This window comes from Carcharodon carcharias, chromosome 16 (assembly GCF_017639515.1).
Source record: "Carcharodon carcharias isolate sCarCar2 chromosome 16, sCarCar2.pri, whole genome shotgun sequence".
NCBI classification, from domain to species: Eukaryota; Metazoa; Chordata; class Chondrichthyes; order Lamniformes; family Lamnidae; genus Carcharodon; species Carcharodon carcharias.
Genome location: NC_054482.1, coordinates 9,737,054 through 9,750,878, shown reverse-complemented (window position 1 = coordinate 9,750,878; position 13,825 = coordinate 9,737,054). Strand labels below are relative to the sequence as shown.

General features: G+C 38.6%; 1 protein-coding gene across 5 annotated transcripts in view; it reads right to left on the bottom strand.

Moving 5' to 3' along the window:
• Positions 1–934: 934 nt before the first annotated feature.
• Positions 935–13,825, bottom strand: part of cdc14ab (cell division cycle 14Ab) — a 242,079-nt gene continuing 229,188 nt past the window's right edge. For 3 of the 5 annotated variants that reach the window (XM_041207693.1, XM_041207689.1, XM_041207692.1), the window contains one exon: positions 935–1,690. In XM_041207693.1, the coding sequence (XP_041063627.1) occupies positions 1,631–1,690 (60 nt within the window). In that variant the 3' untranslated portion in view covers positions 935–1,630. Of the gene's footprint in view, positions 1,691–10,156; positions 12,199–13,825 lie in introns of those variants that run through there. The other 2 variants (XM_041207691.1, XM_041207694.1) reach the window with 1 other exon arrangement.

The following is a 13,825-nucleotide window of genomic DNA, read 5'->3' as shown; positions in this document are numbered from 1 at the left end:
TTAAAGGCCTTTAGGAAGCTTATTGAGAGAAAAGAGACCCAGCTTGTTTGTCTTTTCCTGATAGATATGACTCCAAGCTGGTATCATCCTTGTACATCTTTTTTGCCCCAGTCTCTATATAATTTTTAAAAAATAATATTGTGATCAGAATTGTACACAGTACTCCAAGTGTGGTCTGACCAAAGATCAATACAAGTTTAGCATAATGTCTCTACTCTTCAAATCCATCCCCTTAGAAATAAGTCTTACTGCTTGGTTTGCCTTTTTATGTCCCTATTAACCTGCGTGGCTACTTTTAGTGATTTGTACATTTGTACTCCCAGATCCCTCTGCTCTCCTGCTCCATTGAAATTCTTATCTTCCAAGTAATCTATGTTCCAATTGATTTGCCACCGAATCACAGTATCAAAGAGCACCAGAAGGTTGTAAACGAAAGGGGTCGCTGTTGTCAACATTCCACTGGTGTTTAACCTAACACGTGAATTTACAGCACACAAAAAAAGCAATAACTTACATTTATATAGCGCCTTTTATGTTCTTGGTTGCGGTTTATTTGTGCCGCAACACCAGGGGGAGCACTTTCTGCACGTACGTAGATACAATGCTGCAGGAGTTGCAGTGTTGTATCTACTTAATGCTCCAGCCTAAAAGCATATCTCAAAATGAAGACCCAGGATAGCAAAGCCATGACAGAGTAAGAAAGTAGTGGTGGTCGGCAATCCCAAAGTGCTTTAGAGCCAATTTCCGGAGCGTCCTATGTTAGTGACCTACGTTACTATATATACGTTCTGACGAAGAGTCATACGGACTCGAAACGTTAACTGTGTCCCTCTCCGCAGATGCTGTCAGACCTGCTGAGTTTTTCCAGCTATTTTTGTTTACGTTACTATAATGTTGAATGAGGTGTAAATATTGGGCAAGGACAATTCCAAATAAGCCGTATTTATTTGGTTACAGGAGTTACATGAAGGGCACTTTCGCTAACCAGATGCTGCATTGTCCAGATACCTGAAGTTTTAGCTGTGAACTTTGGCAGGTTATCTTTTTCTCTCACCCCCGTTGGGTTAATAATTTTGATAAATAACATGCAACAGCGCTCCTTGACGTGCGTTCTCGGTCTCATAGTTGTGAATCGCTTCAAGAAAAAAATGGTTGTGAGTCAAGGGGTTGATTCGGATGCACTCACAGACGTTCTTCACGTTGGGTTGGTTGGGAATTAATGCTTAAAGTAGAATATAGAGTTGGGATTAAAAGTCCTTCCCAGCTTTTCTAAGGCAGCACTAGATTTTATTGGAGCAGTTGAACTTCTAAAGAAAGCCGCAGTTACTTTGAGTTATCACACTTTTCAGGAATGTGGCAATTCCTGCGATATCCGGCGTGGTGTTAGAACGGGAGATTATGACATTTGTGCAACTTTCCATAGGAGTAAGGTATCCCATCTAGCTCAGAAGTTCTTTCTTGTGACATGTCTGGTGAAATGTTAAACTAGACATGAACTTTCTACAGAAGGCATGAACCCCAGTGTGCTGTACATGACATTCACCTCAGGCGACAGAAAGACAGGGGCTTCCCAGGAAGCATGCTTAGCCTTATTCCATTGCTTGTCCCATCAATTACCGGGTGGATGTGATCAAAAGTGATGTTCTCTTTTCTGATGACACCGACCTCCATGGAGTGCTTCAGGGTCCACCTGAAAAACAAGCAATTAAATCACTACAGGCAGAAAAGGACACTTTGCAGACAAATAATGCGTCATCTCCAAGGTAGAGTCATACTGTCAAGCAAGACGTTCCCATCCACTTTTATAACATCGCAATGGCGAATGTCCTCGTGATATAACTATTGTGTTTACTAACCGGGTTCAAACATATAAAATAATTGGTTCCACTGCAGTCTGAAGCCACACCAATGCAACGATGGAACTCGAAGGCGCGATACCAGAAGCCAACATTAAGACCATTGGTGTCATGCAGCCAAGTGGTTAACCTTCCTTTAGATTATGACCGCACTGGTAATACTTAAAGCAGATCTTCATGTAGTGTCAGAGTCCACAGGAAGTATCAGCAATTCAACGTACCCCATCTTCAGATATCGCTCCCAGACAATACCAATTAATGGAGTATATTATATACAAAGTAAATACAGAAACATCTAACAATTAACGAACCAGGTGCAATGTAAAAAAAACCTGCTTTAAATTCCGGGAAAGTCGTGGTTTGCCCAACTAAACATACTCCTGTCAAATATCGGAGTAATTTTTTAAAGGCGTCAGGCCCATTACAATTGTTGGTAGCTGCAACACACTACCAAGAAATCAACTAAGATTTTCAAATCCCTCCTGCAGATTTCAGTTGGTATAATTCAAACCAATGGAGACATTCGGTAAAACACTGGCCGCTTCACCTCTGGAGGCTCGAACACAAACTGACGAAGGTCCCAAGGTAAGTTCTAGTCCAAACTTGCATAAGCGGAGGGCTACAGGACAAACAATTCATAGTTCAGCACAAATTATTCGCTTTACTGGGAGCATCTTTAAGCAGACAAAAATGCAAAAAAAAATCACAAAACAAACTTGACCCTTCATCTAATCTGTGCTTGATCTGTTCTGAAGTGTAAATACTGTACTTCCCAGCACGAGAAACATATTTTTAGCTTTTTAATCATTCATGGGATGTGGGTGTCATTGGTTAGGCCAGCATTTATTGCCCTATTAATTAATTGTTCAGAGGGCATTTAAGAGTCAACCACATTACTGTGGATCTGGGGTCACATGTAGACCAGACCAGGTAAGGATGGCAGATTTCCTTCCCTAGAGGACATTTGTGGATCAAACAGGTTTTTACAACAATTGACAATGGTTTCATGGTCATCATTAGACTTTTAATTCCAGATTTTTATTAAATTCAAATTCCACCATTTGCTGCGGCAGGATTCAAAACTGGAGCATTACCCTGTGTCTCTGGAATATTAGTCTAATGGCAATACCACTCCACCATCACCTCCCCAAAAGAGCTGCAAAAGTACTTCTTTATAGAACATGGATATTTATGGTTGGGTTGGAACAAGTGTATGAACATTGTTACCGTCCAGTAGGGACCCATAGCTTTTCAAATGAAATTCGAACTTCCAGTGAATGGCTGAGAGGATGACACCACAAGATTTCAGGTTTTAAGACTTTGACTGTGTTACAGGCAACTGAAAGGCAACATTGACTAATCATTGTTTCAGAAGGTAATTTATGTTGCAGAAAATATCCCCCCATTTAACATTTAAAATGACAGAAAATCTCCTTTTACAAGTTTGCTTTACTCTGTCCTTTAAGTAGACAGTTAGTGCACCAGGAACAAGTCAAAAGTGATTCCTAGCTCCTTTTTCCTTTTCCAGTTGGATAACTTCTAACCCCCAGACTGACTTTATGGTGCAGGTTACCCTGGAGATCCCTTCCTCTAGCCAAAGTTAGCTGAACCCTCACGACCTTGGTCCCTTCAATCTAAGTGCGAACTCCCACCTGCATTTTGTGTGGTGAACAATAGAGGTCTGCTGCATCTTATTTCTCTGCTCTTTTTCTCTTGGATTCTTACAGACTGACCTTGACTGTGAGGTTGTGATATTATTAGGAAAACCTGTAACCTGATCCTATAATGGCTTCCTATGGATTCTTCTCCTTTCAAAGGCATTTTCATGGCAATGTGAATCACATGGGCCTTGCATCCAGATAGAAATGCTAATTAGCTACTCTCTAGACACTCTCTCCCCCACCACAGCTCAAAGTTCATTCCATCTTGGAATTAAATAGACAGGTTAAAGTAAAACTGTTTACTGAACCTGCAATTTCTTGACATTTCCAACACCTCCCTGAGACATGGAGACTAACAGTCTATCCAGTGTCAGCACAGCCGCAGTTATTGTTTAGAAGTGAATATCTTGCACCTTCTTCACAATAAAACAAACTGACCTCCCTGCTTTAACCTTTAATAACTAAGTCACCCAAATTTGTCATCAGCAGAATTCAGAGCAGGTCTCATGATCCCTTTCATTTCTCCATCTTACCCTAAATTAAAAGCACAGACAGAAAACATAACAAAATGTGATTCAACCAGTCCAGCTTACCCCAAAATTCTGAGTTGTGTGCAGAATCTAGTCTGCCACAGCATCACATCCAAATGATGTTAGAATCAGGAATCTGTTATTTCATGTTGAGACTAACTGTGTTCATATTTACTGATTCATCTATTCTAAACGTAAAGTATGAAGTATCAAGGGCCTTTTTAACTACGTTAGAGATGCAACATAAATGCATGTTATCGCATCCAAGTAACTTACATCTAGTCAGATGTTTGAAAGTTAATTGTAATTGTGTGGTGCTCAGCAATGAATTTCTCAACATTTGGACAAGTAGGTATGTATTTAACTGAAAACAAATAAATAGCATTGGGAACAAAGGGGTAACAATTGCTCAAAATAGGGATGGAGTGTACAGTACAGGCCTTCATAAAATAACCAGAGACTTGTGTCTACATCAGATGCGAAAGGGTAGAGTGTCTTGAACACAAGGTCAGAAAACTCAAGCACCAGCACTTTGCACTCTGAAACATCAAGTACAGCAAAGGATTCCAGATCAGTGTCCAGGTGCTCTGGACAATAGTGTAAAGTTTAGGAAGAGGACAGGAAAGAACGGCTACCCACAGGCAAGAGCCCGAACCTGCATGGACCAGGAAACACACACATTACTGAGCTGTCAAAAAGATCTGTAATTTTGATGAACGTGAGTAGCAAGTGATCTCCTTTGGAAGGGAGAAAGGTAGTCCTGATCACTGCACTGACACCATGTTGAAAGGGGTTATCCAAGGAGTAGATAGGAAAAATTGCAAAGGCAATAAAGCAATTGTTGTGCCGGATTCTACATTTAGGGACAATAACTTGCATTTATATAACCTCTTTAAGGTAGTAAGACATTCCAAGGTGCTTCACATGAGCATTATCAAACATTATTTGATACCACACCACATAAAGAGCCATCAGGATAGGTGACCAAAAGCTTGGTCAAATGGATTGGTTTTAAGAAGCTTCCAAAAGGAGATAGAGGTTGGGGCAGGACATTTAGGGAGGAAATTCCAGAACTTAGAGCCTAGGCAGTTGAAGGCGGGTCTGCAAATGGTAATGCGATTAAAGTTGGGTCTATGCAAGAGGCCAGAATGGGAGGTGCAGAGATCATAGAGTGTTGTAGGAAGCTACATAGATAGAGGTCAAGACATTGAGGGATTTTAAATTTTAAAATCAAGGTGTTGCTGGACCAGGAAGTGTCAATATAGGTTAGAAAGCACATAAGTGAATGGGATTTGGGGATGCATTAGGATTCAGGCAGCAGAATTTTGTATGAACTCATATTTACAGAGGGTGGAGGATGTGATGTTGGATGGGAAAGCATTGGAATCATCAAGGCTTAAGGTAGCAAAGGCATGGATGAGGGTTTTAGCCACAGATATGGAGGCAGGGGAGCGGACTGAGCAATATTACAGGCATGAAAGTAAGTGATCTTAGTTTTTGAGCAGATTATGTGGTCATAAGCTCATCGAGATCAAATAGGACACCAAGAAGTTGTAAACAGTTTGGTTTAGTCTCAGGCTGTTGCCAGGGATAGGGATGGAGTCAGTAGCTAGGTAACAAAATTTGTGGCCTAAACCAAAGACAAGGGCTCACTCTTAATGTTTAGTCAAAGGAATTTTCTGAACATCCAGCATAAGCTAGTGACTAATCAGACAGTTGAGGGGTTGAGAGAGCTGGTGGTGAGATAGATGTGGGTGTCGTTAAGTGCACCTGCCATGAAGGAAACCTGCTATTATGCTTTCCTAATTATGTCACCGAGGGGCAGCGCATATTTGAGAAATAGGAGGGAGGACCAGGTGGATCCTTATGGGACTCAAGGAAACAATTTGAGAGGGAATGGTAAGAGAAGGTATTGCAGGTGATTCCCTCACCATGACTGGATAAATAAGAATGGAACTAGGCAAGAATGGTTCCATAAAGCTTGATATTAGAGGTTTTGGTGGATGATGTGGTTAACTTAAAGGTCTCAGAAAGGTTGGGAAGGATAGATAGAATAGGATGCAATTGTGATGATGATTTGCACATGAGTTTATAAAATTAGATAGGTAAACTAATGATGGAACTATAGTGTTAATAGCAAAGGTTGTACTTTGGGACATTGGGGATGGCTTCCAAAAAAGGGAGAGACTGCACAAATATAACACCCTCTCCACTAATATATTAGTGTATATAGAATTTAAAATATAGTAAGGTAAAGGGTTCCTCTGTTCCATAGTCAATTCTACTCTTCTCCCTGGCCATTGTCTCAGGCTGCACCAGACTATTTGAAACCTCAATGTCTTATTTGACCGAGTTGAAATTCTGATCCCATATCCTCCCTATCAGCATGACAGCTTACTGCCACCTCTGTAATTTTGTCCATCTCCATCCTGCTTCACCCCATCAGCTGCTGCAACCCTTAACTATACTCGTCATCTTGAGACAAGATTATTCCAATACTGCCCTATCCAGCTTCCCAGCTAACATCTATAAACTTCAGTTAATTGAAAGCGCTAATGTCTGTATCCTGATTTGCACATTCTATTCAATCATTACCACTCTGTTCATTGACCTATATTGTCTCCCAGAACAGCAACATTTCAAATCTAAAATTCTCATTCTTGTGTTCAAAATTCTCCATGTCTTGCCTTTCCTTCTGTTGCAACTTCCTTCCAATTCTTGTCTTACACTGATGCCTTTGTCTACAGTTATCTTATGCCCCAAATTCTGCAATTTCCTGGCTAAACTTCCCCACTTCCCCTCTGAAGATGCTTCTTAAAACCAACCTTTTGGTCACCTGTTTCAATATCTCCGTATGTGGCTCTGCTGATATTTGTCTGTGTTCCAGTGAAATGCCTTGGGACATTTTGCTTCATTAAAGGTGCTATATCAATGGAAGTTAAGGAAAATTTAAAACTAAATAGAAAGCATATAATTGAACCAGTTAAGCATGTTGAGAATAGGTAGTCGAAGGCAATTTAACGATGTGTAGACTAAAGGAAGAGGTGACACCAGGGATGCAAATAATGGAGTCCTGCTTCAAGTAATGCAGATGAATATAAAAAAAAGAAGCAGGAAACATAATTTAGGTAACCTTGAATTCTATACTGGTGACCAAGATGATATTATAGGCATTAAGAGTTCTAGCTTAATTAAGACATTCAGTGGAAGGTTTAACTTAAAAAGAAGTGAATAATAACAAGCTATAGGTGTTTAGATTGGGTTTTTGGGTTTGTGAAAGTGGTTTATGACCTGTCCACTCAATGTGCAAAGGTGGTAAATAAGGCAAATTGGACCTAGGATTATACAGCACATGGAATGGAAAGCAAATCACAGGATTAGATACTGCACTTCTACAGAACATTGTTACGTCCCATTCAGAGTAGTGTGCAGTTCTGGTCGCTATAGTACAGGAAACACACCAAGAAAGGTGCAAAAAGCATCAGATATTTGAACTGCAAGGTGAGATTCTTCTTCTCCAGTTCTCTGTCCAATGGCAGGTCTGACCTCGATCATGATAGGGCAAGGAGACAGGCCTTGAATCCATTCCAACTAGAATGGGGATCGAACCCCATGCTGTTGGCACCAATCTGATCCACACTAGCCGTCCATCCAACTGCCCCCCAAAAGAGTCCGAGTCACTGTGGCAACACACACTTTTACATGCATGTTGTCATCTGGGGCTATGAATAGTGATGGTAGGTTCTCTCATTTGCTTTCCAATACATGACTGACCATGACTTGCTCATACCTGCCACTGGCGTATGTTGGAACGGTTTACAAGTTGATACTCAACCTGTTTGGCCGTGTTATGAACACACCTTCTTTGGTCATCAAGTCCAGGACTTGAAACCCTGAGCTTCCGGCTCAGAAACAGGGATGGTACCCACTGCACCACAAGCCCTCCTTACAAGGTGAGATTACAGAAGAGGAATTTATTTACATTAGAGAAGACTAAAAGGAGTTTTAATTGAGGTATTCAAGATCCTTAAATGTATTTACAAACTGAATGCTGTAAAAAGGTTCACCATACTTGAACCATGACCAGGAGACACAATGATTTCAGAAGTTAAAAATTCAAATACAATTATTTCAAACATTAATATTTGACATGAGCTAGTCAGGAAGCCAATATCAGCAATTTAAGGCAGAGCTGGATGGACATCTGGTGAGGAAAAAGTAGATGAGGCACATGGTAGCATTCTGAACCCTGGGGCCAGCCAAATGGTTCAAGAGTTCATTTCCAAGCTTGTACATTCCCATGTTCCTAATTTACAACTTAATTTTGATACTCCATAACTTGCCTAAAATCATGTATTCCAAGAGGATTATGATTAATCCTTATTTCAAACAATCAAATATTTGTCCTGTTACCTCTAGCTCAATAACTCAAATCGCATTCTTAAAAAAATTCATTATTTTTATCAGACATAATCTGCCTCTATACACCAATATGAGCTTGACATTTTTGCCTTAAATTTCACTGTGTGGTTGTGAACTGCTTCATATATTATCAGATAAGTCTACATTCAGTGTGCACATTCTGAACCTATCAACATGAGCAATACCATGCTAGTTTATAAGAATTTCCTACATAGAAAAGTCCAGCAATAGCTTTTTCTATATGCAAAATGCTCAGCCTCAAGTGATTTAGTTAACCATTACACATGTAGCTGGATGAAAGACTGAATTCATGACCAAGATGAAATTAGGGTATCACCACTAAACTGGTTTTAAAAATCAGACTTCCACACACCAATGTGTAGTACTGAATGATAGCAGGTCTATGTCTACAATTCTTGATGCAGCAATTACCTTATTTCAATCAAGAAATCAACCTAATTAGCTTCCCCAGGAGGAGAGCAACGAATAAAATAATTCAGTCACTCAGGTCATCCTTAACATGCTCTCAATGACAGCTAGCTCAAGGGTGACTATGTGGGAGCTTGTCACTTCCCATCTCCTGAATCTAGAATGCTCTGCCATAAGAAACACTCTAATCATCATCAAAATCATCTTTTGTTCAGTTTTACATAAGGTGATAGTATGTATCAAGTGCTGGAGTTTCACTTGTCCAACTCAAGTTCAAAGTCAGCCCAGACTAATGGGATGAAACAGAAACAAAAATTGCTGGAAAAACTCAGCAGGTCTGACAGTATCTGTGGAGACGAAGACAGAGTTAACGTTTCGAGTCCGTATGACTATTCATCAGAACTAGATGAATGTCTTCTTTATTTTCTGGCTGAAATCCTGTGAAATGAGCATGGACAGTCTCAATCCAGTTTCTAGCAGACAGCATTACATTGACTGATGTTTGAAACTAAATTAGATTGTCTTTTCAATTTGGCACAAAGGAATATTGCTAGGCAAAGTATGGAGGCTTAACTGCATCTAACTATGCAATAATTGACCTGGGTAAGCTTACTGCTGATACTGAATATCTGAAATGGTAAGTTCTCCATTTGGATGTCATGAAAAGATGTGTTCCCAATTGCCAGCACTGATATTCCTCACTATGAGCACAAAAAGATATTAGCATCTAAACCATTTGAATCTGCCTCTCTCTACTTCCAATTTCCTGAAAAAGTATTTAATCTAAATACTCTTCATTTAGATAAAAGGGCAATAATTGAGGTGTTCATGCTGATTAAAGGATTTGATGGGGTAGATTGGACAGAAACTATTTCCTCTGTTGGGAGAGTCCACAGCAAAGGGGTATAGCCTCAAAAATATGAAAAGAACAAAAATTTTGAAAGTGAAATGGTAGATTAGGCAAGGTATTGAGGGTTGTGGGACCATGAAGGATAGATGGGGTTAAGATACTACAGATCAGCCATGATCTAACTCAAAGGTGGAACAGGCTGGAGGGTTGAGTGACCTACTCCAGTTCCTATTATGCAAGCAGTTAGCAAGGATGCAGTGTAATGTACCTCATTAAATTATATGATTGTACATTAACACTGCAATTGATCTCCAGGCAACTAAATTTATGCATTGAAATTCTAAATAGTAGCAAACAGTATACAATGTTAATGAAGCAGTAAAAGCACACGCAGGACACATTTACTTAATATTTGAAGTGAAACTTTAATTATTTGGATACAATTTAAAAAAAGGAATACTGGCCTATAGTTAGAAAGTTAAGTATAAACATTTTAAAAACTCCTTTATACACAGCATGAAAAATATATGTGCTTTTAAGCTCTATATCTTCCAAACATAATTTTTCAAGAGGTAGAATCTTGACAAAACATTTCTGCTGCCCACATGTAATGTTAAAATGTACAACCATCATTTCAAACAGCAAACATTACAATAAGTATACTATAAACAAACACTTCACAATGATTCTTTTGACAGCTGCAATTATATTAAAATAATTTTAATATATTGATAACACTACAAACAAGATTTTGCTCAAGTTCATTTGCAAAATATTTCTTTAAAATCGATATTTTTAAAAATCAAAGGCTTTGCTTTACACATTCCAACTGACCATCTGGTTGGTTTAAACCACCAATTTAATGGATTTTTCTTAAGTATCTTTACATATTGCTTATCAACTGAAGTAATTTATTTCTGAATATGGACATTTCATTTATAGACTTCCTATTACTGAAAAAATATTATACAATGCTGTCAAAAACTTTTATATTCTGAATTATACACAGTTCACAAAGAGCAAATTAAAGGAAGTACTTTTGAATTTTATCACCATTACCTGAATGGTACTTTTACTGAAGCACTGAAATGTTAATACATTAGAACGCCTGGGATGAACAGGGAAAGCACAATAATTTCATTTAGGATACCAAATATATATATATATATATATATATATATATTTCTATCAAAGTGAAAATAATTAACAATGTTATAAAGCTGGTCTTGGAATCAAAAATAAAACTAAGTTAACTTTGCATAAAAGTGTCAAATTTCACACCTTAAAATGTAGCTGCACATTTACATTAGGCTTGAGATATTTTAATTAACAGTTCAAAATATTACCTGATCTGGCTGTTTAACATCAGAGTTGTAAATTCAGCATTAAAAAAATGCTGTAAACAGCTCTTTTGTAATTAAAATGCATCTGCATCAGAAATTTTTTAATGTTATATTTATTTTGCATTCTTTTCTGGTGCTCTCCCATTTTATACAGCATAGAATAAGCCATCAAAAATTTCTGGCCATCTAATTTGGGATCATTGTTTATGGTGCTCTTTTAATTTCATTTCCTACCCTAAACCTCATCCTTTCTTCCAATCCAATGCCTGATTATTGGATTTGTTTTAAATGGCCTTAAGGGTGCAGCAATTTGAACAATGGATTTCCTCACAGCCAACATTAACGCTTCTTTCTGTAAGCGGATCACAGTGCTTCTCCAGGCACTAGATGGAGGATATTGTTGGCACAAGATGCTCCATTAAGCAGCTTGGTCAGAACTAGTGACAATTGGCGCAGGAAAGTGCAGCTGACAGCTAAACCTAGAATTCAGACTTCCAGATCCTGGGATTGAGAGACTAACTCTCCACTGCTACAGCAACTAGGTTACAATTTACAGCTGTGAAAGAGGTACAAAAGAATCTCTTTCTACATGCCGCTTGCTATAACACACCTTTTAAATAGCTCATTGTAGGGGGTTACTATATTCCCAAAGTTTAACTTTTATTCAGGACATTGCAGGGTTCTTTATAAGAATTCAAAGTTCCCAAATTTATAAAGCCTTGCCTTATTTGCAGCTATTCCACCGCCAGGCATCCCTTAATAGTTAAATTTAGATGTTCTTAAATGTTAGTTAAATTCCCATAAATAACAGTATAGCAAAAAAAAAAACAAAACTAGTCATCAACTGGAATCTTAAAGTTTTGCATTGCTTTTGATTTATCAGCTCCCAATACTTGATGCAAGCTGAAGAAAAGTCCTTCTCAAAGTATTGCCAATGCAATGCAGCAATTACTGGCCATTTACAAGTCTTTAAACATTAAGGTTGCCTAGCTTCTAGCCCAGGAAGATTAATCTTCACTTCAGTTTCTTTGCTTTTTCAGCCACAATATATTCCATTTTCAGCGAAGTAGTGATGCTTTAGTACTGAACATATTCAGATTGAAGTGACTGCAAAAGAAAAATAACTTCAGCTAAGAACATTTAAATTTATACTGGATGTTACAGGAAAAATGGAAAGCACCTAATAGTGATTAAATAAAACCAATGTACTGTATAGTAAAAAAGTAGTCAACTCTTTGAATAAATATCAAGAATGTTATTGGCTTTCCTTATCGCTCAGTACCTAACCTCGCATACCAGGATGGTCTAAGATTTGACCCAGTGTTAACTTGCAGCCAGGTTGAGTGGAAAGGGCAATTAATCAGACTCAATGACCTGGAGAGAATTACTGGCAGGGAAGGCGGGAGAATTAAAGAAAAGGGAAAGAATGCCTGCTCAAGTTATTCAGGAATTTCAGCTGGATGTGCATAACAATAGATGTTGGGCAAGCAAAAGACAGGACCTTTGATAGACCCACATATATCCAATTGTTACACACAGCTGCTTGGGCACTCTGGGGATACCTGCCAATTATGGATTCACGTGTCCCAGCAAGGAATCAATAACTTCAGCTGAGTAGGGAAATGGAAGAAAAATGAGGAAGGGGAGGGGTAAGATAGAATACTAATGAAGGAAATCTAGGTAATCTAGTTGCAATACTAGTTACGCACATCCTTTATAATTGCATCTAAATATGAGCAACAACAGTTTACTGCATTTTTAGTGCTCATTAATGACTGGAACTTAATATCCTCAACAGGAGCAGTTTTGCTTCACCTAAGTATACTTTTCCTCATTCACTGAATGTAGCTCATCCTCAAAGTACAAGCAATTATTTACAAAGTCTGACAAAAAACATAAATAACACTACATAGAATTAAAATTGTTTTGTGTTCATCTGTCTCTGCAAGCTGCATAGAGTACAAATAATATTATGGCCTGATACTCTAAAAATAATGAGTTGAAAGGCTGTTTCTTTGGGAATCACCATAGTTATATATGCGATGAGCAGAGAGTGGCAGTAGGTTCAGCAGCATTCCAGATAGCTATCTGCACAAGAGTTAATCTTCTGCAATCACCGTTTGATCAGTGGTTGGCTTCTTAGAAGAGGGGTGGGGGGGTTAAACTATTCAACTCAACCATTACTTGATTAAAATAAAGAGATTTCTAAGGAAAACATCTGACTGACTTGCAGTATCCATAATTTTTTGCAATCCCTTTGAAGGGCAAGCACTGTGGCTCAGAACTTCTGATTGTGCACTTACACTTGACTACCTGCATTCAGTTCACCAAGACCATCAAGGTTACAAATCTACGAAAGGCTCCATGGTACAGTATAACTACATAAGTAGCGACTGCTTTTACATTAGCCAATTTTATGTTAAAGGTTAACACAAGAGAAGTTTTAACATGATGGAGAATACATGGTGGTGAATATGCTTCATTTCATAGACTCAAAATGGTACAGCACAGTAGGAGGCCATTTATATTGGGTGTTTTCATCTACAGGTTTATGTTCATTGAGTGTCAGTTGTGGCTCAGTTGGCAGCACTATTGCCTGAGTTACAATGCTCCGAGTTCACATCCCACTCCAGAACTTTGAGCACAAAAATCAAGGCCGACATTCCAGTGCAGTACTGAAGGAGTGCTGCACAACTGGAGGTGCCATCTTTCTGGTGAGACATTAAACTGGCAA